This window comes from Mustela erminea, chromosome 2 (assembly GCF_009829155.1).
Source record: "Mustela erminea isolate mMusErm1 chromosome 2, mMusErm1.Pri, whole genome shotgun sequence".
Classification (NCBI taxonomy): domain Eukaryota; kingdom Metazoa; phylum Chordata; class Mammalia; order Carnivora; family Mustelidae; genus Mustela; species Mustela erminea.
In genome coordinates, this window is record NC_045615.1 from 49,584,673 (window position 1) to 49,611,030 (window position 26,358).

The 26,358-nt window shown below is 36.6% G+C and overlaps 1 protein-coding gene across 4 annotated transcripts in view; it reads left to right on the forward strand.

Moving 5' to 3' along the window:
- Nucleotides 1-26,358, forward strand: part of CCSER1 (coiled-coil serine rich protein 1) — a 1,384,598-nt gene that overhangs the window by 297,548 nt on the left and 1,060,692 nt on the right. For all 4 annotated transcript variants that reach the window (XM_032332893.1, XM_032332895.1, XM_032332896.1 and 1 more), the window contains exon 5: nucleotides 7,392-7,512. In XM_032332893.1, the coding sequence (XP_032188784.1) occupies nucleotides 7,392-7,512 (121 nt within the window). The remainder of the gene's footprint in view (nucleotides 1-7,391; nucleotides 7,513-26,358) is intronic.

A 26,358-nucleotide genomic window follows, 5' to 3' on the forward strand; every position in this document is an offset into this window, starting at 1 on the left:
TTTTTAGTCAGCCTGGCTCTGACAATTCCAAGCAACACAAGCCTATGATGGAATTTTTTGCGATTCATGGAATTCAGTTAAACAAAGATTCTTTTCACAAAAGAACAAATTCAGGGCGCCTGGGTGGCTCAGTGGGTTAAGCCTCTGCCTTCGGCTCAGGTCATTATCTCAGGGTCCTGGGAGGGAGCCCTGCATCCGGCTCTCTGCTCAGCAAGGAGCCTGCTTCCCCCTCTCTCTCTGCCTGCCTCTCTGACTACTTGTGATCTCTTTCTGTCAAATAAATAAATAAAATCTTAAAAAAAAAATAGAACAAACGCAGCATATAAATTTATAGGTTGGTGTCTCAAATAATTTTCTGTGTCTATGGTTGGAAGTAAGAGTGGAAAACGTATCAATTTTTCAACTCATGGATCCTGGAAACTTACTTGAAGATGTGATGCCTTGACATATCTCATGTTTTTTAAGTTCTATCATGAAGTAACTATCAGCTGTTCCATAAATTTAACTTTTTTTCTAAATTTAGAAGTAAATAGTATTTTCCATTGATTAAAACTGTCTTTATAAGTACAATTACATAATGTGAGTAATTAAAAGATTAGGAGTTTATTCATTTCACACTCTGCTTTCTCGCAAAGCCAGTTTTTCCCCATATGAGAGTTCAGCCTGATTAGTGAACCATTTGCTTTTTTTTTTTTTTTTAATATTTTATTTATTTACTTGACAGAGAGAAACAGAGCGAGACAGGGAACACAAGCAGAATAAGTGGAGAGGGAGAAGCAGGCTTCCTGTAGAGCAGGGAGCCCAGTGTGGGACTAGATCCCAGGACCCTGGGATCATGACCTGAGCTGAAGGCAGATGCTTAACAACTGAGCCACCCAGGCACCCCGTGAACCATTTGCTTTTGATGCAGTTTGGGAAGTACAGAGATCATTTTTACTTCAAACCAGAATTCCTACAGTTTTGTAGTATCTAAACTTGTCACAATGGTTCAATCACTTAGATTAAAAATTAAAGCCCCTGGTGGTATGAAAATGCATTAATTTGAAGGGAATCCATGAAATGAGGATCATCCATTTAACAATTTGAGAACAATTTACTGGATCAGCACCTTACAATAGCTTCTGAAAAAGTGATTTTTGTTTTTCCTTTGGGGAAAGGGGAAGCATTTAGAAAATGAAATTAAATTTAATCTGATTAAATCATATATTGTTTGCCTGAAGGAATTTCAGAAAGTCCCATTGTTTTGAAGTCATATCAGCCTTCCACACATCTGTTTATCTACTCAGGTTTTCATGACTGTACCTTTTTTTTTTTTTCATGACTACATCTTAATATATGTTTCATTTTTTCTGTTTTTAAAACTAAGGAGAGTGTCATTATAGGAATTTGGGAAGTACTAAAAAAAAAAAAGAAAGAAAGAAGAAAATGGAATTCCCTGTTGTCAAATAACCCAAACTTTAATTCCTATAATAATTTTTATACATTCACCTTTAATTACGGTGTAGTATATAAGCATTCTGTGTCCATTAAGAGAAAAAGTTACATTTTTATTTCACAAAGATCAATATAATTAACAAACCACATTCAATGACTTACTTTAATTACTTAAAAAATTTTCTAATCTTACCAATGTGAACAAATATGAACTATGTTGTCCCATAAAAAGTGTGTATTGTGTTCTTGTATTTCTAAAATGTTTAAAAAGGTATTCATTGCCCTATTAATGAACTAGTATGGTAGAGACTTGTGTTGGCTAACAATATGACTCTCACTTGATTTCCATTAATCTTATAGTATAATTTCCTTTCAAAGCCCAGCAATAATTTAACATTTGTGTCAGAAATATCTGAAGTTCTTTTTACCTAAATAGGAATTTGTAAGGTGTTTTATCAGAGATATTAAATAAATGTCATTTTAAAATACAGATTTCCCCCTTTTCTCTGACACCCATATTCTTTTGTAAAATGTTTTAGGGTGATAAAACAGTTATGAGTTTTCCTAAAAAAGACAAATGTTTAAATCCCAACAACTCTGAAGGTCTTTTTTAAATTTGAAACTTCCTTTTATTTTGTATCATCAGGTTTATTTTAAAGGCAAATATAATGTTTTCTCCTTTAGTTATATTCTGTCGTTCTTCAAAATTAATTTATGCATTAATGGCATGGTAAAATATGAAAATAATTTCCAAGAACTTATATACTAGCTAAATAATTATACAGAGTAGTTCACATTATGATCATGACCATTGTGATATGTTTCTGATTTACTTTTTAGTAGAAACCATAATTTTGAAGAAAATTTTTTGTCTGAACATAATGATCACATAAATATCCATTATTCTATTGATTTTCAGAAATTGTTTCTCTTCTCCATGACTTATTGCTAAGGTTTCCTTTTTTTTTTTTTTTTTTTTTTTCTCCTGTCTGCCTCAGAATGAAGGACAGCTGAGGCATATTCATTATTTGGGAAATCTTACTTACCTTTTATTATTCCATTCACTGTTTTTAGACCTTAGCTGATTTTTTAAAAATTGTATTGAAAAGTAACTGACATACAATACTATATTAGTTTCAGCCATGTAACATAATGAATCAGCGATTCAGCAGTTCTGTACTTTACTCAGTTCTCAGCACATATTATCCATACAACATCCTTCACCATGTAACTTTATCACAATATTATTAACCATATTCCTTCTGCTGTACTTTTCATCTCCAGGACTTACTTACTTTATAATTGGAAGTTTGTACCTCTTAATTCCCTTTATCTATTTTGCCCCATCCCCCACTCACCTCCCTTCTGGCAATACCAGTTTGTTCTCTGTATCTATGAGACTATTTTGCTTTTTGTTTGTTCTTTTGTTTTGCTTGTTTGGTTATATGTTTTTTTTTTAGATTCCAGATATAAGTGAAATGATATGGTATTTATCTTTTTCTACCTGACTTAGTTCATTTAGCATAATACCTTCTAGTTCCATCTGTGTTGTCCCACATGGCAAAATCTCATTTTTTTATGGCTGAGTAATATACCTGTGTGTGTGTGTGTGTGTGTGTGTGTGTGTGTGTGTGTGTATTTCCCATCTTTTTTTATCCACTTACCTACTGATTGATACTTGAGTTGATTCCATACCTTGGCTATCATAAATAATGCTGCAGGGGAAATTGGGTGGCTCAGTCAGTTAAGTGTCTAACTCTTGATTTTGGCTTAGGTCATTATCTCAGGGTCCTGTGGTACGGTCCCACATCAGGCTCCCTGCTCAGCGGGGAGTCTGCTTGGGATTCTCTCTTTCCCTCTTCCATTGCCCTCCCCCTGCTTGTGCAGTCTCTGACTCTAAAATAAGTAAATAAATCTTTAAGAAAATAAATAATGCTGCAGTAGGTGTGCATTTATCTTTTTGAATTACTGCTCTTGCTTTCTTTGAATAAATACCCAGTGGTAGAGTTTTTGGATCATACAGTGTGTCAATTTTGATTTTTTTTTTCAAGAATCTCCATACTGTTTTCCATAGTGGTTGCAACAATTTATGTTTCCAACAGCAGTACAGGAGGATTCTGTTTTCCCAACATTCTCACCAACACTTGTTATTTCTTGTCTTTTTGATACTAGTCATTCTGACTGGTGAGAGGTAATATCCCTGTTGAATAGTGATGTGGAGCATCTTTTTACGTGTCTGTGGGCCGTCTGGTATGTCTTCCTTGGAAAAATATCCGTTTAAGTCTTCTGGCCCATTTTTTAAATTGGATTAGGTTTTTACGGTGTTGAGTTGTATAAGTTCTGTATGTATTTTGGATAATAACTCCTTATTGGATATATCATTTAAAATATCTTCTCCATTTACTTTTTTTTAAGTTATAATTTCTCTATTACTTATTGGCCTAACTTGCATTTATTACACTAACTCTTGATGAAATGTAAAGATATTAAAACTTGAGTGCAATTATATTTCAGCTAAATATAAGAGCTCTGTCATTTTTTTTTAAGACTTTATTTATTTATTTGACAGAGAGAGAGAGATCACAAATAAGCAGAGAGGCAGGCAAAGGGAGGGAAGCAGGCTCCCTGCTGAGCAGAGAGTCCAATGTGGGGCTGGATCCCACAAGGCAGAGGCTTAACCCATTGAGCCACCCAGGCACCCCAAGAGCTCTGTCATTTACATGAAGCTCTTAACCAGGTATTCTTAGATTAGTGTATTATCGTTTTCCATTCTGTAATAATTAATGAGGCTTATTTTTATTGACTTAGTTATTCATTGTTTTTTTAACTTTAGTATCTTTGAGAGCAGTGCCACTTGTTCCAGTCTCTAGATAATAAAAACTAAATATTGATAGTAATATTACCTTAAGTAAGCAAATACTTCCTATTTTTGAAAATTGTTCTTGTTCACCTATAGCCTTTTTCCTACATACTCTCTCTTTTCCTTTTTAAAGATAACTCAACTCTATTTTCCCTCCTAGAGATCTAGATAAATGCTTTCACTTAATCTAGTAAGAAGCTTAATGTACTAACACATGAGAAATATTTCCTAGAGAAGAAATTGAAACCTTGCTAAAACATGGGAGGAAGAAGCTATTTCTTTCTTGCCCACAGTAGAATACTACCTTTAAACACATTTCTTGAAACATACCAGTTAGTTCACTAAATATTTGTGGACTATGTAAGTGGTATCCCAGAGGAATGAAACAATAATATTATTCTTAGTCTCTTTCTTCATTAGCAGCATTTAAGGCAACAGTGGAAATTTAAAATGTAATACAGTTTTTTTCTCCCAACTATGATGGAGTTGTTTGATGTGAACTCACAGTTCATTCCAAGAATATGTAGAGTAAACTAAATTTAGAAGAAGAAGTAGTAGTAGTAGTAGTAGTAGTAGTAGTAGTAGTAGTAGGTGAGAAGGAAGAGAAAGAGGAAGAGGAAACATAATCTATTTGATGGCATTGGAGAGACAAAGAAGAAACTAGCATGTCACCTTTGACACATACTAGACACTAATGTTTGTCTCTTGAGTGCCATGTGATTGCTTTAAATTCACCTCTGTTTTTAGTGGTCATCTTTTAGATCTCAGAATCTGAGCAGATTAATAATGCAACAAATATTTTTAGGCGAAAGATGAAGAACCTTAAGATTTTTTCTTACCCATCTTTGAGATCATAGTCCATACTTCTTGGATGATTTGCATAACCTTAATTGTATTTATGCTTTTTTTTCATTAATGTGGTTACCATCTTTAGTATTTGCCTCTTTCTGTATTGGGGAGGGGGTTAACTTATTGTTCACCTCTTAGTTCTTGAAATGAGTACACAGATGAGCAATTATTGACCTTTAATTTATAATCAATTCATATATACATCACTAGCAATTTTCATTTCTTGACTACATTTTCATTTCCACTCTCAGATTCCTTCCTTAGAGTGTCTGTTTTTGTAAAATGTCGCATGAGTTTATCACTGGTAAACAAGGAAGTTATGTGACCACATACTTTGAGTTCTCTTCTTAATCTGAATAGCAGATGCATGGTGACCAGACACTGATAGACTTTGAAAGAAGCAATGTGTCTGTGTTACTGATCATGATCCACATTTCTTATTTGTGTAGTGATTTGTGGATTGAAGGGCTACTGGAGAACTTCATAATTTATATAATTACACAAAGTAGATGTACCATGTGAATTAAAATATGAATCATATTTTTGGGAGTTCCTTGTATTACTGAACTAAACATGTAACTAAAATTTGTGCCTATCAGAATCATGTGAAACAAGAATTTACAGTGACTTTATTAGATACCAGTAAGATAAATATTAAAGCCACGATGTGATACCACTATACACTTACAGGAATAGCTGTGGTAGGCAGAATTCTAAGCTGACACACAAATCTAACCGTTGTATAATATCTTCCCCTGGGAAGATAGGACATCACTGCTTTAATTACGTAATGCTCCATGGCAAAAGGGACTCTGTAGATGTAGTTAAGATTACTACTCAGTTGACTTTGAGCCAGTCAAATAGGAGGTCATCTGATGGGACTAACTTCATTGTTGTTAGCAGCAGAATAAATCAGAATATGAACTTTGAAGCATGAGAGGGTTTCAGTGTGAAGGATATTATTCATTGCTGAGATAGACAGGCCATTGACCACTGACCTGTGAAGAGCTTCGAGTCTCAGAGTGGTCACTGGCCAGTAGCCAGTAAGAAAAAAAGAAGACCTGATTCCTACTACTCCAAGAAACTAAATTTTGCCAGCAACCTCAATGAGCTTAAAAGTGGATTCTTCCCCGCCCCCCTCACCCCACCCCAGAGACTCTAGGTAAGAACACGGCCTGGCTGTGAACCTGATATTGGCCTTGTGGCACCCTAATTAGAGAACTCAGCTGAGCTCACTAGACTTCTTACTATAGAACTATGAAATCACAATTTGGGTGCTGTTAATTTGTCATGCAGTAATAAAAAATTCATATAATATTGAAATTTTAAAAACCAGCCAAACTAAGGGTCGCTACAGACATGGAACAACTGACACTCTTCTTCTGCTTTGGGGAATGCAAATTAATGCTATCAGTTCAGAAACCTGTTTAGCAGTATCTACTAAAGCTGAAGGTGAAATATATGGACATAAGAGCAGTTCCTAGATATTTTTTCCATACAAATTTATTTACACACCAAAAGAAAACAAAAGTACAGATGTGTTTATAGACATTTCAAAATAGCCTCAGACCAGCACAGTCTTAAGTGTCCAGCACCAATAAAATGGACAAGTAAATCGTGCTATATTTATTCAGTGGACTGCTACACAGCTCTGGGAATGAATGGAGTGCTGCTGCACATGAAGAAGTCTTACGAATGTAAATTGAATTAGTAAGACACACAGAAAACAGTGCACACACAGGAGAGTATCATTTCCTTCATACAAAGGTCAGAAATAGTCCAACCCAATCTATGATTATTTAAGTAATAATAATGGTTAAGTTTGGAGGCTACAAGTGATTGGGAAGGGGTACCACAGGGGATTTTAAAGTGCTGGTAATGCTTATTGATCATAACGCTGATCAAACAGGTGTGTTCATTTTGCAAAGATTCATTTAACTGTATATGATTTATGCACTTCTTATCTTCAATGAAGAGCTTTTTTTTTTTTTTTTTTAATGAAGGACTATAAAGTGTTGCCAACACCTTTTCCACTGTGTGGCTTAAAAAAAGAAAAATTGCCTAGGGTCATTCAGCTAGCGAGTGGAAAGACAGAGTGGTAACTGATAATTAAGGATAATTTAATGGTAATTAATGTCTTAGCTGAATTACCTCTTTCATTTGAAAATTTAAAAAAGAGAAGAAGGGAAAGTGAGGCTAGTCAATAAATAATTTTGACATTTACAATTAATTTTTTTTAATAAAACAGTGTGCCGGGAGGATTCATACCACTCCGTAGTTTCATGTGCTGCTGTGGTTCTCACTCCTATGGAACCAACGATAGAAATGAAGAAGAGAGAAGAACTAAAATTTCCTGAACCTGCCAAACAGTAAGTTATTTGTCTGATTTTTCAGAACTTTGTAAACTAGTTTGATAACTGATCAGAATTAGATAGCTCAGAAATGATGATTTATAATGAATGTGTGAATACTAGTGAATACTAGTATATTAAAAGGACAGATAATTTTGTACTACATACCATTCGAGTTTCATTCTGTTACCTTATCTTAGTGACACGAAGCACTTTATTTCTTTAATACTGTGATTGTGGGTGCACTGTTCTCGGATGGCTTATTTTATACTCACAAGCTTTAATCATCTAAAATATAATCTGTTTTTTTTAATATAATCTGTTTTTAATATAAACTTGTTAGCTTAAAGTTGGCTTGCATTCTACAAGGAATAAAAGTTGTTATTTTTAACTATTTTAAATAAATCACTCTAAATTAAAACTTCACAGCATTTAATGTTTCTGTATTTTTGCTATTTAAACAGATAAAGTTTCACTTAAATTTAGATTTGATCCTATATTGAATAAATGATAGATTTTTTTCTTACAAAGAAATTCGTAGTAACAAATGTAAGCTACGTGAACCTGAAATATCAAATAATTAGGATATTTCTAGGTATGCATTATGTAAAGGCAAAGGGAAACTTTACTGGTATTTTCCAGTGAAGCTAGTGCCATTCCCACTTTAAGGTCTCACATTGGAGCCTAAGTGATGTATGGTGTTGCCAGTGATTGCTGGCTAACCACCACCTGAGCCAGGTGGTATTTACCTTGAAGCACATACTGTTTTTCCCCATTGGTTTACACTGTATCATACTTGTTTGTTTCTGATGTATTTTATTGGCTAAGCTCCCAAGGACAGAATTTCCTGGAATATGATAGTGCCTGATACTCTTTGTGAAATCAATTAGAAAATCCCTTATTGTTACATTCAATAATGTTGAATTCAAATGTAGCAATGTATATATTTGATAGCATGAAGATAGTATTAGTATTCTCATATAGAGAAAAGAAGTACTAACCAATTCAGAAAGTAATGATTGTAATTCAGTTTTAATACAATTTAAAAGTGAAAACAATTTAGCAGCTCTTAATATAGTCTTAATTTTTAGGTTCCAATTTTTTTGTCTAATAGGAGGAAAATTACATCTCATATATGCCAATTTAATTATATTAGAAAACTCAAATGCATTTTCTTCAGTACATGTATGAGTTTACATAAGTTACCTATATATTTATAAATAGGATCTTAAATTATTTTAATTATCTTTTAGTGATTCTGCTTAAAACAGGAAACAGTGTTATTTTCTTGCACAAAATACTTTTTTCAGTCCTTAGCTACTTCATAAATATTCATTCTTCTTTATTCTGGGATGTATATCAAACCCGACTATTAATGGGCTGTTCTTTTTTTTTTTCTTCCTTTCTGTTACCCTACATATACTGTGTTACTCTGTATTCTCTGAATCTACTTTCTTACTAAACATTTTCCTTAGCAATATCACTCACTCACTCATTCATCATTCATTCATAGAGGGTTTTTTTGTTTGTTTGTTTTTGTTTTTGTTTTTTGAGTCAGAGAGACCTTGGTTAAAATCCCAATTCTGACTATACACACACACACACACAAACACACACACGGAAATTGGGGACCTTTTATTTAAGCTCTTTGTGCTTTCCTTTCTTCATCTGTTAATTGGGGTGGTATCATCATCTTTTACAGTCATTGTATTAAGTGAAGTGTTACTGGTAAAGGATCTGAAATCTAAGAATCTACAGAAGTATTAGTTATGTTGTGCCTCCACAGCTTCAATTATTAATATTACCAATGACTTACAGATACATATTCTTCTCCTGAAGGCTTTTCTGAATGCAAGTCTTAATATTTAAAGTTGCTAACCTGACTGGTCTTACTAGATATCCTATCAGAATCTTACATTAGGTTTGCCTAAAACCAAATTAATGACTCCGGTAGCCCCCTTAAACATTGATTGTTTCTGACTTCTATATTCATGTAAAGCTACCATTGTTTTTCTTTTCTTAAAATCTCAGTAAATTTTCTCTTCCACATTTCACATTCAGTTACTTACTGATTACTTGATTAAGGTCTCTATTATATTCTTACCATTTCAGCCAATCAGGAAGGCAAATAACATCTAATATTTTTAAGTATTTCCTAACAGTAACTGTGAACTTAATGAAACTGTTCAAATAATGGTCATTGTATCAAATGGAGATTGCATATGCCCTTCATATCTTACCCTACTATTCTGAGAATTAATTGATAGATGTGACTGTATGGCAAGAATACAATATCAATGCAGAGGCATAGTGATTAATTCAAAACTTTCATTTGCTAATGAGAGAAGCTGCAGTGTAAATTGGTTTCAAAAAAATCAAGGGTAGCGGTTCTTACTGGTTCATGTAATTACAAAGTATAGAGATAGAAATTTCCTCAAGTATGGTTGGGTCTAGTACTCAAATGGTGTCTTGTTGGCTCCTTTTTTCCATCTGCCTCTTTATTCTCCTTTCCTCTTTGTAGTTTTCATTTTCCAGGAGGAACCTCTAAAGGTGTTGTTACTGCCTTTTTATAGCTACTGGTACAGATTTTTACTTTTTCAGTAAATCCAGTGGATTTAATCAAAAACAAAACAAAAACCGAGATCTGATTGTCCCTGGCTTTGACAAGCTTAGCTTCTTTGACGTGACTACGCTGAAGCAGTATCTGTGTGAAAAGGAGTATATGATGATATGATTGACTAGAACTAGGTAGCAGGGCAAACTCTGGAGCAGAGTGTGAAGGTAAGAGGCAAAGGGTGAGTCTATACTTGACATATGGCTGATGTTGATCAAAGAAGACACGGGTAGATGATAAGAAGTCAAAACAACAGATGACCAATATAGGCTGTAATATTATCACCATTAGTTTTAAAAGTCAGAATTCTTTATTATATTCAGACCATAGACATTGAAGTATAATTATGCATATCTTTATTTCTCGTTTCAAATGTTTTTCACTTAATTTTATTTCATATGATCTGATCGAGCTGTGCTATTGGGAGGAGTATAACTTGGTGGTTAGGAATTCAGGCCTTGGGCAGATTTGTTTTTGAAACTTTTGACCTTGACCACACTTTGTTTCTTTTCAATGTGGAAGTTATTCTGTCTACTTAGAGTGAAATGCCTGAAACACAATATAAAGTAAATGATACAAAAAAAGTTTATACTTTTTTTTAAAGATTTTATTTATTTATTTATTTGACAGAGACAGTGAGAGAGGGAACACAAGCAGGGAGAGTGAGAGAAAGAGAGAGGCAGGCTTCCCACTGAGCAGGGGGCCCAAGGCAGGGCTCGATCCCAGGACCCTGTGATCATGATCTGAGCTGAAGGCACATGCGTAACAACTGAGCTACCCAGGTGTCCTCCCGACCCCCAAATAAAAAAGTTTAAAACAAATATATTTGGGAAATAACTATATCACATTTTTATAAATGAAGCTACCAAAGGTCTGTATGGTAATAGTTTTGTGTTTTTGGATTTCCCATTAGGAAATGTAATAATCCACCAGTGTAATACTGAGATATTAGAATGTTATAAATTGAGACATTATCTTTACATGTCTAGTATTTTCTTTAAATTCAGGATGGAATTATTTCTTCAAGTAAATTTTCCCCTCTAATTATACAGGCTTCACATGATAAATTCATAAACCATTGCATCTTTGAAACATAGGACTCAGAAGAGGCATGTAATTCAGAAGTAGCAAATGTCTTGCTAAGAAGAAATTGCTATAATCTTCCCAGTGTATGGGCTTCAAAACACATAAGATTGCACAGGAGACATAAGTTATATGACAATGTATTTTTGAGGATGTTATAAATCCAGGTGAAGAGGTAAAGCATACCTGAAATGATAAAACTCAGTATAAAAGCAGCAGATGCTCTTTATCAATGGATAGACATTTTGGTTGGGCATGTGGTTGTCTAAAGTTAGGTCAGGCTTATAGATTTATCAGCTTAAACATATAAAAATAAAGCCAAAATATTGGCCATAGTTATGCCATTGTATTGATATGTCACTTTAGAATGTAAGAACATTTTATGACTAAAATACATATATTTTAAAAATTGTTACTATGTATTTATCAGTTTTTAGACACATTTAGCAAGGAAAAAATAAGAATTAGGAAATTCTACTAGAGATACAGTATTAATTTGTCAGCAAAGCAAGTGATAGGGTGAAAATATTTAATATTTTAGGAAGGGAAGAAAACTATATTCTGAGCTCTGTGGTAGGAAAGAATCAGAGCTTTTCTCCTATTGATATAATCTAAAATTCATCTTAATTTGGAAAATAAAGGTATGGATTTTGTTTTTTAGTTTAGTCTGATAGGTAACTAAATACCTATGGAAAGAATAACTTTGCTCAAAAAACAGAAAAATCTATATGATCCCAAAAGAGTCTATACAATTTTCAAATAATTCAGTCATAAATGTAGAGGTTGAGATTAAAGCTGTGTGAAGCTTTATTAATAAAATGGTAATATTAAAGATAAATCCACATATCTAGCCACTCAGCATGTTACTCAAACCTATATATTTCTCAAATCACAGCTTCGTGAGCTATATATAAAATTCAGATTCTGAAGAGAATAAAAGAGTACTGCTTCCATGATAGGTTATGCATTTTATTTTGTCCTTGCATTAGAAATGTGTTTGTTGAAATTCATGTACTTTGTACATACTGTGGCTCAATATCGGAAGTGAAAGGATTTTATGCTCATTGTAAATGTAGAAATAAAGAGGAGAGAAATAAAGGAGGAGAGAAATAAAGAAAGAAAGGAGGAGAGAAATAATTATTTTTTTGTTCATTTTTCTGTTTTTATTTTATTTTATATAGAGAAATCTAAACTTGCTAAGATACTTGATTTATTGTTTCAGTTTGTGAAAATGAAGCATTATGTAAACATGTTGTCATTCACTAAACATTTTAAGGCCTCCTTGTGATAATGCTTCATGTCGTTGATGTGACGAAGGTTCTTTGAGCTACTTCTGAAAGGGTACGGATGCTATCATTTAGTACGGCATATCTTATTTTTTAAGAATGGCTAAAGCTTAACTATTTTATCTCAGAGAGTACTTGACAAATTTAAAGTTCTACCAGCTCTTTTTATTTTACTTTTATCTGAATGAATAATATATATATGCTAAATTTGGAAAAATGTGAGTAGTCTCTAATGTCCTCTATAAGGTTATTACACAAACTCTGTAGTTGTACTAGAGACAACATCAAAAAATCCGATTTTGGCTACTCCCCAACTTTCTTTTACAAATTTCAGGGGGGTAAATTTATTTATGCTTTCAGGTAAAGACATTTGTTCATTAATTTAATGCATCAAAAATAGGTAATTCTTGAATATTTTCTTTGAACTTCACAGTACTCTCAGGGCTGGGGTTTCTACATTAAAAAGCAGGTGATGTCTTTCAAAAAACTTCTAGTGTAGTCAGGGAGACACACGTTAATTGATTAATTACAACAAGAAATGCCAAGACTGTGGGTGTGACAGTGGCTGTGATGTAGAGGTGTATCATGTAATGAGCTTTAACTTAGCCAAGAAGGTCAGGGAAAACTTCCCAGAGGAGGTGACCCAAGCTACCATCTGAAGGGTATTAGTTCCATAAGTGGAAAAGCAAAGAAGGTCTTTACCAGCAGAGGGAAAAGCTTGTTCAAACATTCTCGGATGTCTGGGAAGAGGGAAGATTTGAAAGAAGACGGAATAAAAGCAAGCTGAAAACCTGTTTTTTTTGTTTGTTTTTTTGTTTTTTTGTTTTAAGCAGAGCCTGTGGGGACAGTGGTGTGATAGAGCTGGCTTGGGAAGCAAGTTTGTTACTCTTTCTTCCCAGCTCCAGACTCAGTGATCTAACATTAGAAAGCTGAAATCAGCTAAAGCAGATGTGTTTACACCCTAGTAATTGGCAAAGCCTACAAAAAAAGGGCTTTTCCCGTCCCCAGAGAGCTGGTTCACTATTTACTAGCACACCCCTAATCAAGAACAGGTTGAGCGTCTGTTAGGGAGGCTAATAGTGATGGCTGACGGTAGCTTGGACTAGGGTGCTGGCACTGGAATGGTGAAATGTGAAAAGAGAACTGAGCCAATATATAGCCTGGAACCTAGGCAAATTTAATAAAATTATTATTATTATTATTATTATTTTTAGGAGTTTTGTCTTTTTTTTTAAATTTCTTTTCAGCGTAACAGTATTCATTGTTTTTGCACCACACCCAGTGCTCCATGCAATACGTGCCCTCCCTAATACCCACCACCTTGTTCCCCCAACTTCCCACCCCCCACTCCTTCAAGACCCTCAGGTTGTTTTTCAGAGTCCATAGTCTCTTATGGTTCACCTCCCCTTCCAATTTCCCTCAACTCCCTTCTCCTCTCCATCTCCCCGTGTCCTCCATGTTATTTGTTATGCTCCACAAATAAGTGAAACCATATGATAATTGACTCTCTCTGCTTGACTTATTTCACTCAGCATAATCTCTTCCAGTCCCGTCCATGTTGCTACAAAAGTTGGGTGTTCATCCTTTCTGATGAGGCATAATACTCCATAGTGTATATGGGCCACATCTTCCTTATCCATTCGTCCATTGAAGGGCATCTTGGTTCTTTACACAGTTTGGCGACCGTGGCCATTGCTACTATGAACATTGGGGTACAGATGGCCCTTCTTTTCACTACATCTGTATCTTTGGGGTAAATACCCAGTAGTGCAATTGCAGGGTCATAGGGAAGCTCTATTTTTTATTTCTTAAGGAGTCTCCACACTGTTCTCCAAAGTGGCTGTACCAACTTGCATTCCTACCAACAGTGTAAGAGGGTTCCCCTTTATCCACATCCTCTCCAACACACGTTGTTTCCTGTCTTGCTAATTTTGGCCATTCTAATTGGTGTAAGGTGGTATCTCAATGTGGTTTTAATTTGAATCTCCCTGATGGCTAGTGATGATGAACATTTTTTCATGTGTCTGATAGCCATTTATATGTCTTCATTGGAGAAGTGTCTGTTCATATCTTCTGCACATATTTTATATGATTATCTGTTTTGTGTGTGTTGAGTTTGAGTTCTTTATAGATCCTGGGTATCAACCTTTTGTTTATGCTGTCATTTGCAAATATCTTCTCCCATTCCCTGGGTTGCCTCTTTGTTTCGTTGACTGTTTCCTTTGCTGAGCAGAAGCTTTTGATCTTGATGAAGTCCCAAAAGTTGATTTTCGCTTTTGTTTCCTTTGCCTTTGGAGACATAGCTTGAAAGAAGTTGCTGTGGCTGATTTCAAAGAGGTTACTGCCTATGTTCTCCTCTAGGATTCTGATGGATTCCTGTCTCACGTTGAGGTCTTTTATCCATTTCAAGTTTATCTTTGTGTATGGTGTAAGAGAATGGTCGAGTTTCATTCTTCTACATATAGCTGTCCAGTTTTCCCAGAACCATTTATTGAAGAGACTGTCTTTTTTTTCCACTGTATATTTTTCCCTGTTTTGTCGAAGACTATTTGACCATAGAGTTGAGGGTCCATATCTGGGCTCTCTACTCTGTTCCACTGGTCTGTGTGTCTGTTTTTATGCCAGTACCATGCTGTCTTGGTGATCACAGCTTTGTAGTAAAGCTTGAGATAAGATAACATGATGCCACCAGTTTTACTTTTGTTTTTCAACATTTCCTTAGCAATTTGGGGGCTCTTCTGATTCCATACAAATTTTAGGATTATTTGCTCCAGCTCTTTGAAGAGTACCGATGGAATTTTGATTGGAATGGCATTAAAAGTATAGATTGCTCTAGGCAGTAAAGACATTTTAACAATGTTTATTCTTCCAATCCAAGAGCATGGAATGGTCTTCCATCTTTTTGTGTCTTCTTCAATTTCTTTTATGACTGTTCTGTAGTTCCTCGAGTACAGATCCTTAACCTCTTTGGTTAGGTTTATTCCCAGGTATCTTGTGGTTCTTGGTGCTATAGTAAATGGAATCGATTCTCTAATTTCCCTTTCTGTATTTTCATTGTTAGTATATAAGAAAGCCACTGATTTCTGTACATTGACTTTGTATCCTGCCACGTTACTGAATTGCTGTAGGAGTTCTAGTAGTTTGGGGGTGGAGTGTTTTGGGTTTTCCATATAAAGAATCGTGTCATCTGCAAAGAGAGAGTTTGACTTCTTCATTGCCAATTTGGATACCTTTGATTTCTCTTTATTGTCTGATTGCTGTTGCTAGGACTTCTAATACTATGTTGAACAAGAGTGGTGAGAATGGGCATCCTTATCGTGTTCCTGATCTCAACGGGAAGGCTGCAGGCTTTTTCCCATTGAGGATGATATTTGGTGTGGGTCTTTCATAGATAGATTTTATAAAGTTCAGGAATGTTCCCTCTATCCGTATACTTCGAAGCATTTTAATCAGGAGCAGATGCTGGATTTTGTCAAATGTTTTTTCTGCATCAGTTGAGAGGACCATGTGATTCTTCTCTCCTCTCCTATTGATTTGTTGTATCACATTGATTGATTTGTGAATGTTGAACCATCCTTGTAACCCAGGGATGAATCCCACCTGGTCATGGTCGATAATCTTTTTAATGTACTGTTGGATCCTGTTTGCTAGGATCTTGTTGATAATCTTAGCATCCATATTCATCAGTGATATTGGTCTGAAATTCTCCTTTTTGGTAGGGTCTTTTGCCTCGTTTGGGGATCAGGGTAATGCTGGCTTCCTAAAAAGAGTCTGGAAGTTTTCCTTCTGTTTCAATTTTTTAAAACAGCTTCAGGAGAATAGGTGTTATTTCTTCTTTGAAGGTCTGGTAGAATTCCCCAGGGAATCCGTCAGGTCCTGGGTTCTTGGTTTATGGGAGGTTTTTGATCACTGCTTCAATCTCATTACTACATATCGGTCTATTCAGGTTGTCAGTTTCTTCCTGGTTCCATTTTGGGAGTTTATAGTTTTCCAGGAATGCATCCATTTCATCTAGGTTGCTAAGCTTATTGACATATAACTGTTGATAATAACTTCTGATGATTGTTTCTACTTCCTTGGTGTTAGTTGTGATCTCTCCCTTTTCATTCATAATTTTATTAATTTGGGCTTTCTCTGTATCTTTTGGATTAGTGTGGCCAATGGTTTATTGATCTTACTGATTTCTTTCAAAAAACCAGCTTTTAGTTTCATTGATACATTCTACTGTATCTCTGGTTTCTACCTCATTGATCTCTGCTCTGATCTTGATTATTTCCCTTCTTATGTGTGGAGTTGGTTTGATTTGTTGTTGATTCTCCCTCTCTTTAAGGTATAGAGACAGCTGGTGTATTCTGGATTTTTCAATTTTTTTGAGGGAGGCTTGGATGGCTATGTATTTCCCCCTTAGGACAGCAAGTATCCCATAGGTTTTGGACCAAAGTGTCTTCATTCTTGTTGGTTTCCATGAAATGTTTAACTTCTTCTTTGGTCTCATGGTTGATCCAAGCATTCTTAAGCAAGGTAGTCTTTAGCTTCCAGGTGTTTGAATTCCTTCCAAACTTTTCCTTGTGATTGAGCTCCAGTTTCAAAGCACTGTGATCTGAGAATATGCAGGGAATAATCTCAGTCTTTTGGTATCAGTTGAGTCCAGATTTGTGACCCAGTATGTGATCTGTTCTGGAGAAGGTTCCATGTACACTTGAGAAGAATGAGTATTCTCTTGTTTTAGGGTGGAATGTTCTGTATATATCTATGAGGTCCATCTGGTCCAATGTGTCATCCAATGCTCTTGTTTCTTTATTGATTTTCTGCTTCGATGATCTAATACTGAGAGAGGCGTGTTAAGATCTCCTACTATTAATGTATTCATATCAATATAACTCTTTATCTTGATTAATAGTTTTCTTATGTAATTGGTTGCTCCCATATTGGGGGCATAGGTATTTACAGTTGTTAGATCATCTTGGTGGATAGTCCCTTTAAGAATTATGTAGTGTCCTTCTTTATCTCTGACTACAGTCTTTAGTTTAAAATCTAATTTATCTGATAAGAAAATCGCTACCACAGCCTTCTTTTAAGGCCCATCGGCATGAAAGATGCTTCTCTATCCCTTCACTTTCAGTCTGGGTGTATCTTTAGGTTCAGCATGGGTCTCTTGTAGACAGCATATGGATGGGTCCTGTCGTTTTATCCAATGTGCAACTCTGTGTCATTTTATGGGCACATTTAGGCCATTCACATTGAGAGTGATTATTGATAGATACATTTTTATTGACATCGTGTTACCTTTGAAGTCTTTCTTTCTGTAGATTGACTCTATATTTCTGTTCAGTGATATTTTTAGGAATTTTTTTCTTTTATAGAACCCCCCTTAATATTTCCTGCAGTGTCGGCTAGGTGGTTGAATAGTCTTTTAAGCCTTGCTGGTCTTGGAAACTCTTTATCTCTCCATCCATTTTGAATGTCAGTCTTGCTGGATAAAGTATTCTTGGGTGCATGTTCTTCTCATTTAGTGCCCTGAATACATCTTGCCAGCCCTTTCTGGCTTGTCAGGTCTCTGTGGACAGGTCTGACGTTATTCTGATGGGCTTTCCTCTGTACGTGTGGAGCTTCTTTGTCCTGGCTGCTTTCAAGAGGGTCTGCCTACAATTATAATTCTTCATTCTTACTATTAGGTGTCTCGAGGACTTTCGAGAATCTATAATCTTGGGGGGAGACTGTTCTGCCTCTAGTACATGAACCCTGGTTCTATTCATGAGATTGGGAAAATTTTCATGGACAACTTGTTCCACTATATCTTCTAGACTTCCTTCTTTCTCCTCCTCTTCAAAGATTCCAATAATTCTGATGTTGGAACATTTGGTGGCATCATTTATTTCTCTGATTCTGTTTTCGTGGCTTCTAAGCTGTTTGTTCCAGGCTTCCTCCTGATCCTTTCTCTCTATCTGTTTGTCCTCCAGATCACTAATTCTATCTTCTGTCTCAGTTACCCTAGCTTTTAGAGAATTTAGATTAGATGTGGAACTCACTGAGCGCATTGTGAACATCATCCCTGGTGGCTTTCAGTTCTGCCCTGATCAATTCCGTTTGGTCATCCATGGCTTTCTCCAACCTAGCTATTGCCTGGATAATTATTAGCTTGAATTCCCTTTCTGACATATTGTCTATGTTGATAGCCATTAGCTCTGTTGCAGAAGGCCCAGGGTCTGTATTTTTCTTCTGTTGGGCATTCCTCCTCCTAGTCATTTTGGTGAGAGATGACTGAGCGGATGTAGCTGGATGTATCGACTGTGGTACAGTCCAGGTGCACCCTGGAACACTTCTGAGTAATCAGGATTCCCCACCCAAACAAAGAAAAAAGAAAAGAAAAAGACAAAAAAAGGAGAGAGAGAGAGAGAGACAGGGAAAAAAAGGGGAGATAAAAGAGAAGACTTAGCCCAAAGGGGCCCCAAGGTAAAATTTATGAAGTATACAAATAAAAACAGACATACAAAAAGACTGATAAAAGTATATGACAAGAGAAAAAAAATATATATATATAAAAGCAAAAGAAGGAAGAACCTCGTCAAAAAGAACCCCAAAGCATAAGAACCCCAAGTATAAGATTTATATACTATCAGGACAAACACAAAAACAAAGAAACACTGGCGGAAGGAAAAAGTGGGAGAGTAGTTATAATTTCTCAGTGTGGGCAAGGAAGGTTATTTTGATTCTTCCTGGATGTATCTTGATATCTTTGTTAAAGGACTCAACTTTCCTAAGATAAAGGGGGATTAAAAATTGGTTTACCTATAGGGGTAGGATTGATTGGGGAAAGGGGCTCCCAGCCCCTCACAGGAGGCGGACCCCACGCATTCTCTGGCACACTGGTGGCTCAGGGACCAAGACCTGATTTCTCCACCGCACTCTCTCTGGCTGAGCATCAGGGGAGGCTGTCCTGGGTCTGGGGATTTAAGCTCCTGTCCCTAACCGCCCCGATTCCCACAATTCCCCCCCCCCCTGCGATCCTTTGCTCTTTTTTTTTTTTTTTTTAAAGATTTTATTTATTTATTTGACAGAGATCACAAGTAGGCAGAGAGGCAGGCAGAGAGAGAGAGAGAGAAAGAGGGAAGCAGGCTTCCTGCGGAGCAGAGAGCCCGATGCGGGGCTTGATCCCAGGACCCTGAGATCATGACCCGAGCCGAAGGCAGCAGCCCAAACCACCGAGCCACCCTGGCGCCCCTCCTTTGCTCTTTTTGAGTGCTTTTAACCAGCCCAGTTAATGCCTGTCCCCAGTCGCAGGGCACTCTCGTATTGGGGTATTACTTTCCAGTAGGTCGCCTCTGCTGGTGCCTCCCCCTTTTGTTTATCTTCCGATATCAGTCCCACATTCCCACTCCGCTTTACCTGCCCACTGGCGTCTTCTGCTCCCGTAGAGATCCAGATGTGTATAATTCTAATCTCAGGCTGATTTCATGGGTGATCAGGTTCTTTGGTATGTAATCAGCTCACTTTAGAGTACAGGTTGAAACAGCGGCTCCTCCTACTTCCCCGCCATCTTGTCTCCCAAATTTAATAAAATTATTAAACTAAAACTTACAGTATATTATTAATCACTCCCAGTAAGGATAAAGAAGAAATATCTGTACTGCTAATTATAATTATGATAATGTAATATTGCGACAATCCTGCCATGTTATTTTGAATTAGTAATACTTTAGTCAAGGAGGAGTTTGGATATTCTTGGATATTCTTTTAATTTCTATTGGGTGTTATCAATGGCACTATATAAATGGGAAACATGTATGTATAAATGTGTTTTGCACAAAATTCTTTTGTGAATCCTTCTCACTGATTCTCACTGAAAATGCACATAAACATGAGTAAGTGTCACTTAGGTCCGTATGTAAATATTATGATTCCTTAGTAATAATTTTCCTCCTGTGTTTGGTCTCTAGCTTTTATTTACCATTTTGGTTCCTTAAATCTCTGTGATTCAAAAAAGAAAATCAGAAACTGAGGCATGGTATAAATTAAAACACATAATTTGTGGTCTTTTGTGTCAGGTCTCTGTTACTCCGTATGTTTTTGAGATTCAGTCCCATTGTTGCAGGTGCCATGGTCAGTGCCCTTTTATTAGTTAGCAGAGTTGTCATGGGATGCATGTGGCACAGTTTGAATATTCATTTAGCTTTGTACTCTCTCTCTTAAGATTTATTTATTTGGAGGGGGGAGCAGAGAGAGAGGGAGAGAGAGTCTTAAGCAGACTCTACCACGAGTGCGAAGCCTCACATGGGATTTGAACTTACCACCCTGAGATCATGACCTAAGTGGAAATCAAGAGTTAGATGCTTAATTGACTGTGCCACCAGGCACTCCAAGCTCTGTTCTCTTTTGACCACATTTTGCAATTTCACTGAATCACAAAACTGCAGGCCTCTGGGTATGTATGTGGGGATCATAATGACCATCTTTATCCAGCCCCACTCTTAATACTACTCATATCCAGAGCTTGTTTCACTACCCGTGAAAATATTTCCCAACCTCTGCTTGCACACTTCCAGTGATGGGTAGCTCATTCCCTTAGAGGGTAGCTTTTTCTGTCCGTGGACAGTCTGACCTGTTAGAAAACTGTTCTTCATTTTTATCTCAAATCTACCTCCCTGAATCATTCATACAGAGGTCCTAGTTCTCATACTGCGACCATTGAGAGTCCACTCCCTCCTCCCTAACATAGGCCTTAGGGATCCAGAAGGCAAAACCTCTACTCAGCAGTGTGCTGATAATGTTTAACTTATAGGGCAGTTTAGTTCTTTTTGTTGGTGTATAATATTCCGTTATATAAATATATCAAAATGTAGCCAGTCTTTTGTTAAAGGAGATAGATATATATATCTATCTATCTCCTTTGTTAAAGGATACACACACACACACACACACACACACACAAACCTGGCTTACAATGTTTGCTTTTTAAACAGTTCTGCTATGAATATTCATGGGCTCTTGGAATTGGTATGAACTTTCTCTGGATGTAGGATGACAGAGAGTGCTAAATCATCCTCTAGGGGGCCTCTGTGATATACATCCTTGCCCACACTTAGATAGGCAAAAGTGTAAAGCCTTATAATGCTTGTGAGTGTGAACTGGCATCTCATGTGGTTTTGATTTACATTTACTTATGCCCTTATTGACTTCTTGATTTATTTACATTGACCCTTGCAAACTTGAGCATCTTTTCAAGGATATGTTGGGCATTTGTGTTATGTGTCCTGTAAATTGCCTGTCTTTTGTCCTTTTTTCTCTTGGAGGGATTTGTATTTCTCTTGTATTTATTTAGAGAAGTTCTTTTATAGCATGATTTCTAAAGTTGAATTGCTCTATGCATTACAGTTCATTATTTCAGTTTGTGGGATGTCTTTTAAGAAGTTGTGACTTTATTTACTTATTAGAGAGATGAAGAGAGAACACAAGTAGGCAGAGCAGCAGGCAGAGGGAGAGGGAGAAGGAGAAGCAGTTTCCCCGCTGAGCAGGGAGTCTGATGTGGGACTCGATCCCAGGATCCTGGGGTCATGATCTGAGCTGAAGGTAGCTGCTTAACCGACTGAGCCACTCAGGTGTCCCTAAGTTATGACTTTTAAAAGTTTCAGAATACTATATAAATAGTCCTCTTCCTGTGCAGTTTAAAAAAGATTTGTCACCAGTTTTGTGATTTTGGCCAGTCCCAGGGTAGAAATAGCTGTTAGAAAAGATAAGTGAAAAGATTTCTGAGGGAGAGCGCTATTGCCTGAATGTGTCTCCCCTGTAGCTTTTGGGGGATTTGGAGTTGGGAGGAGTAACCTTCTAATCACAAGTCTAATGAAGGGTCTCCAGAAGAATTGTTCAGAGAGTTTGACATGTGTTTTCTGCAGTTTGAAACACAAAGGACAGTTGACTGATTTATGCCTGAGAAAACTGAAGCCAGCTGTGGACCGGAATCTGGCATTTGAACAGATTAACTGGAGGGCGAACATGGCCTGGGCCACTGGGAAAGCAGCACTTGCTTGAATTCCCAGAGCTGGTCAGGAGCTCAGGTTTTTGTGACTTGTCTGGAGTGTTAGGTAACCTAGGAAGTAGAGGCAGAGGACACCCATCCATCCTGGGTAGGGGAACTGCAGGAGGGTGGCCCAGAACTCCTTGTGAAGAAACCTCTGAAGTCCTCTGAGGACACCACTTGTGTGCCCATCACTAGGCCCTGGAACCAAGCAAAATCTCCTTAAAACTCCTCTGGCCTATTGAGTACCCTTCTCCACCTCTTACTCGGTGGCAGGAGGACACTGTGCAGCTGAGGAAACTTAATGCTTTAGGGGCCTAACTTGCACTTGGGCCCTTCACAAGGCCCTAGAAGAGATCCTGAGATTTTTTTTCCCCCCTTCTTCCTCTTATGTATTATTTTCCAAATAGACCCCCTCCAGATTTTGTAATCTCCAGGACTCAACAAAACCTGGATCTGTTCCTTAGTAGTAGTGCTCTTCAATCCATGCAGTCAGGTTACTTGCCTTGGGTTCTATACCTGCGAGGATTATGTCCCTTCTCTGGCTCTGCCTCTTTCTGTAAGGCATGAGTTCTTAAGAGGTCAGGGTTCCCACTCAAAAGGGGCCTGTACTTCCATCACCCACCATGCTCAGAATTTTTTGCTCGAATAGCCCTAAGTCCTCCCCTCTAGGGTGTAATACCCGTGGCCTGCGAGGCTGTAGTTAGCAGCTGATCACTGGCAGTGGTGGACAGGTAGAGAGGTGGTAAGGGGGCATTCTCTCTCTGGCCTGTGAGACCCTGAATATGCAGGCAGAAGCCCAAGGTGGGAAGGAGGGAGGGGCAGGCTAGGTGTTTGATGAATTAAGCTGTATTGATTGATCTACCTATGAGAGGATACTTCTGTGTTTCATTGTCTCTGTTTACCTTATTGGAAGATGCGCTTGCATCAGTCACTGGTTTATGAAATAAATTTAAAAAAAGATTCAGGAAAGTTGATCGTTTTCAGACTTCATGTCTTAGTCAAGAACCCATGGGTTTTAATACCAAGTAAATAAATAAAAATCCCCAGAGAAACCACTCCCCCCAACTGAGTGTTGTTATTTCATTTTTCTGCTGTTTATTGCTCCTTAGTGAGCCATAATACCCGGTCGCTTGTGCAGACAATTTGTCAAGTCAAGAAATCGTATTATAACATTGGCATCTGGTTTGACAATCCTCCTTTATACACTGAACACACAATTGCTATTATTCAGGTAAATTGGGACAGCCTGATAAGGTGACTGAAGTGTTTCTGTTCACCAGTGCGGTAACCGTACCATTGTAGTCCTCATCGTGCAATGTAAATTTATCAGATGGCTGGCAAAGACGGCAGGCACATCATCATTGTTTGCAACTCACTCTTAAGCAACTTCCAACTGCACCTGCTAACATCACCCCATGGAAACATTCAGTTTTCAGATAAATGAAATACTTAACTTGAATTTATTCTGTAATGTAGATGAGAGCATAAATTACTTGATAATGCTATAAGCAATTCAGTATTTTTTTTTAAAGATTTTATTTATTTATTTGACAGAGAGAGATTACAAGTAGGCAGAGAGGCAGGCAGAGAGAGAGAGAGGAGGAAGCAGGCTCCCTGCTGAGCAGAGAGCCCGATGCGGGACTCGATCCCAGGACCCCGAGATCATGACCTGAGCTGAAGGCAGCGGCTTAACCCACTGAGCCACCCAGGTGCCCCAGCAATTCAGTATTAATCTACCATTTTTCCCCCTCCCAGAGCAGATAGGCTAACAGAAAAATGAAAAGGTTTGAAATCTAACGTATTTCTATTTAGTAGCCAAATAACAGAGTGCAAGTTGCTAATTTTATTGAAATCAAGTATTCTCACGGAAAACATAAACACAGTAGTAGCACCTGCTCTGTAAGGTTGTACTGAAATACTAAGTACTCAGTATTTCAGTGCAATAATCCTGGGCACAAAGAAGAAAAACAATAAAAAGCACTAATTTAATATCTCGTGTATGAAAAAGTTGGGGATGAAAATATGGCAGAGGACCTATAAAAATACATGATGTTGTATGAAATTTATGATTTTAAAGATTTCCTAAAGTTCACCAACTCGTGATTTTCTGCTTATTTTTAAAGGAAGTATTATACTTTTTTATGGTTATATTTAAGTCTCTCTTACAACAGATAATGCCTTTTTAAAATCTTCTATAATATGTAGGATATTAAGAATAGGTATTCAAAAATACTGGAGAATATGATTAATTTTTGTTTGTGTTTGAGGTAAAAACATTGTCTGATTGAGAATGTAAAGCTAACCATTGGAATTGTTTGACACTATCAGATTGAAAATACAGCGAGGTTTGATTAATGCATAGCCACTGTTAATATAGTCAATATTTGAATAATAGTAATTTTTGAAGATGTCACATGGAATTCAAATTCAATGTAATTTTATCATACAGATTGAAAAGAAAGATCTCTGACCTATGAGTCTGGAAACCTGACTCCCATGTCTGGGACAGGTAAAGGCTGTTGGTATTTCTAAACCATAGTTTTCTGTAAAACAAACATTGGCAATGCAAACTTTCCTGAGAAGTTTTAGGAGTAAAATTCTACGAAAACATATATTTTTATATGTTTATAAAAAATAAAAAATTAATTTAAAAAATTAAAAAAAAGAGACTAGCTTTTGTAATCCCATTTTGTAAAAATATAAAATAAATAAAATGCATGAGCGCTTAAAAAAAAAAAGAAAAAAAAATTCTACGAAAACATGTTATAAAATGTGAAGGAGCCTACTTTTCTTCTTTATTTTTTAGAGGTGTCTATAATAAACATTCATGAATATTCTCAAATCTCTTTGAATGAAAGAATCCCTATGATTGATGGAAACATCAAGGTATTTGTAGAATAATGAACTTCCCAAGCACTCCTATAATATTTAAACACCTGTTTAGTGGTACTTACTTGACAAAAATATAATTGCCTGTATTTTGTGCTGTCTCTCGAAGACCGGTATTTCTTTTCTTTTTAAGATTTTATTTATTTATTTGACAGAGAGAGATAACAAGTAGATGGAGAGGCAGGCAGAGAGAGAGAGAGGGAAGCAGGCTCCCTGCTGAGCAGAGAGCCCGATGCGGGACTTGATCCCAGGACCCTGAGATCATGACCTGAGCCGAAGGCAGCGGCTTAACCCACTGAGCCACCCAGGCACCTGAAGACTGGTATTTTTGAAGATAGATATTTTCTATCAATATTTTCTGGTTTTGGTTTTGTTTTTCAGTATCCTGTTCTTAATACAAATTTTTATACATGGTAGGCACTGGATTATTATTTTTTGAATTTATAAATGTTTAAAATAACATTTATTAATTTAATAGCACTTGTATAGTTCATATTAAGGGTCCTGTACTATTTGTTGATGTACAAATACTAACTCATTTAATTCCCTCCCATGTGCCATTATTACCTCCAGGTTACAACTGAGGAAACCAAGGCACATGAAGATTAAGCAAGTTATCCAAGGTGACCCCTTAAAAAAGAAATTATACTTTCTTTTCAGTTGCCTTAATTACTAAATGTTGAACCCGACAATTAGGCAGTCATTTTTTTTTTCATATTTAGTTCTTTGTATAGGCTATTTACAACCAAAAAATATGGATGTCATTATAAACCACTAATGCAAAACATGATTAGCATTTGCAGATCAACAGAATAAACAGAAGAACTTAAGTAACAAAATTTTTCACTCCTGATTAACACAGTCAGTACCTTTTCATCTGCGTATACACTTCTCCACAAATGAACCAAGAAGAAAAGAAAACTTTTTTAATGCTTCTGTCCTACTTAGTGAGTGTCATTAATTTTACTAGCTACTGG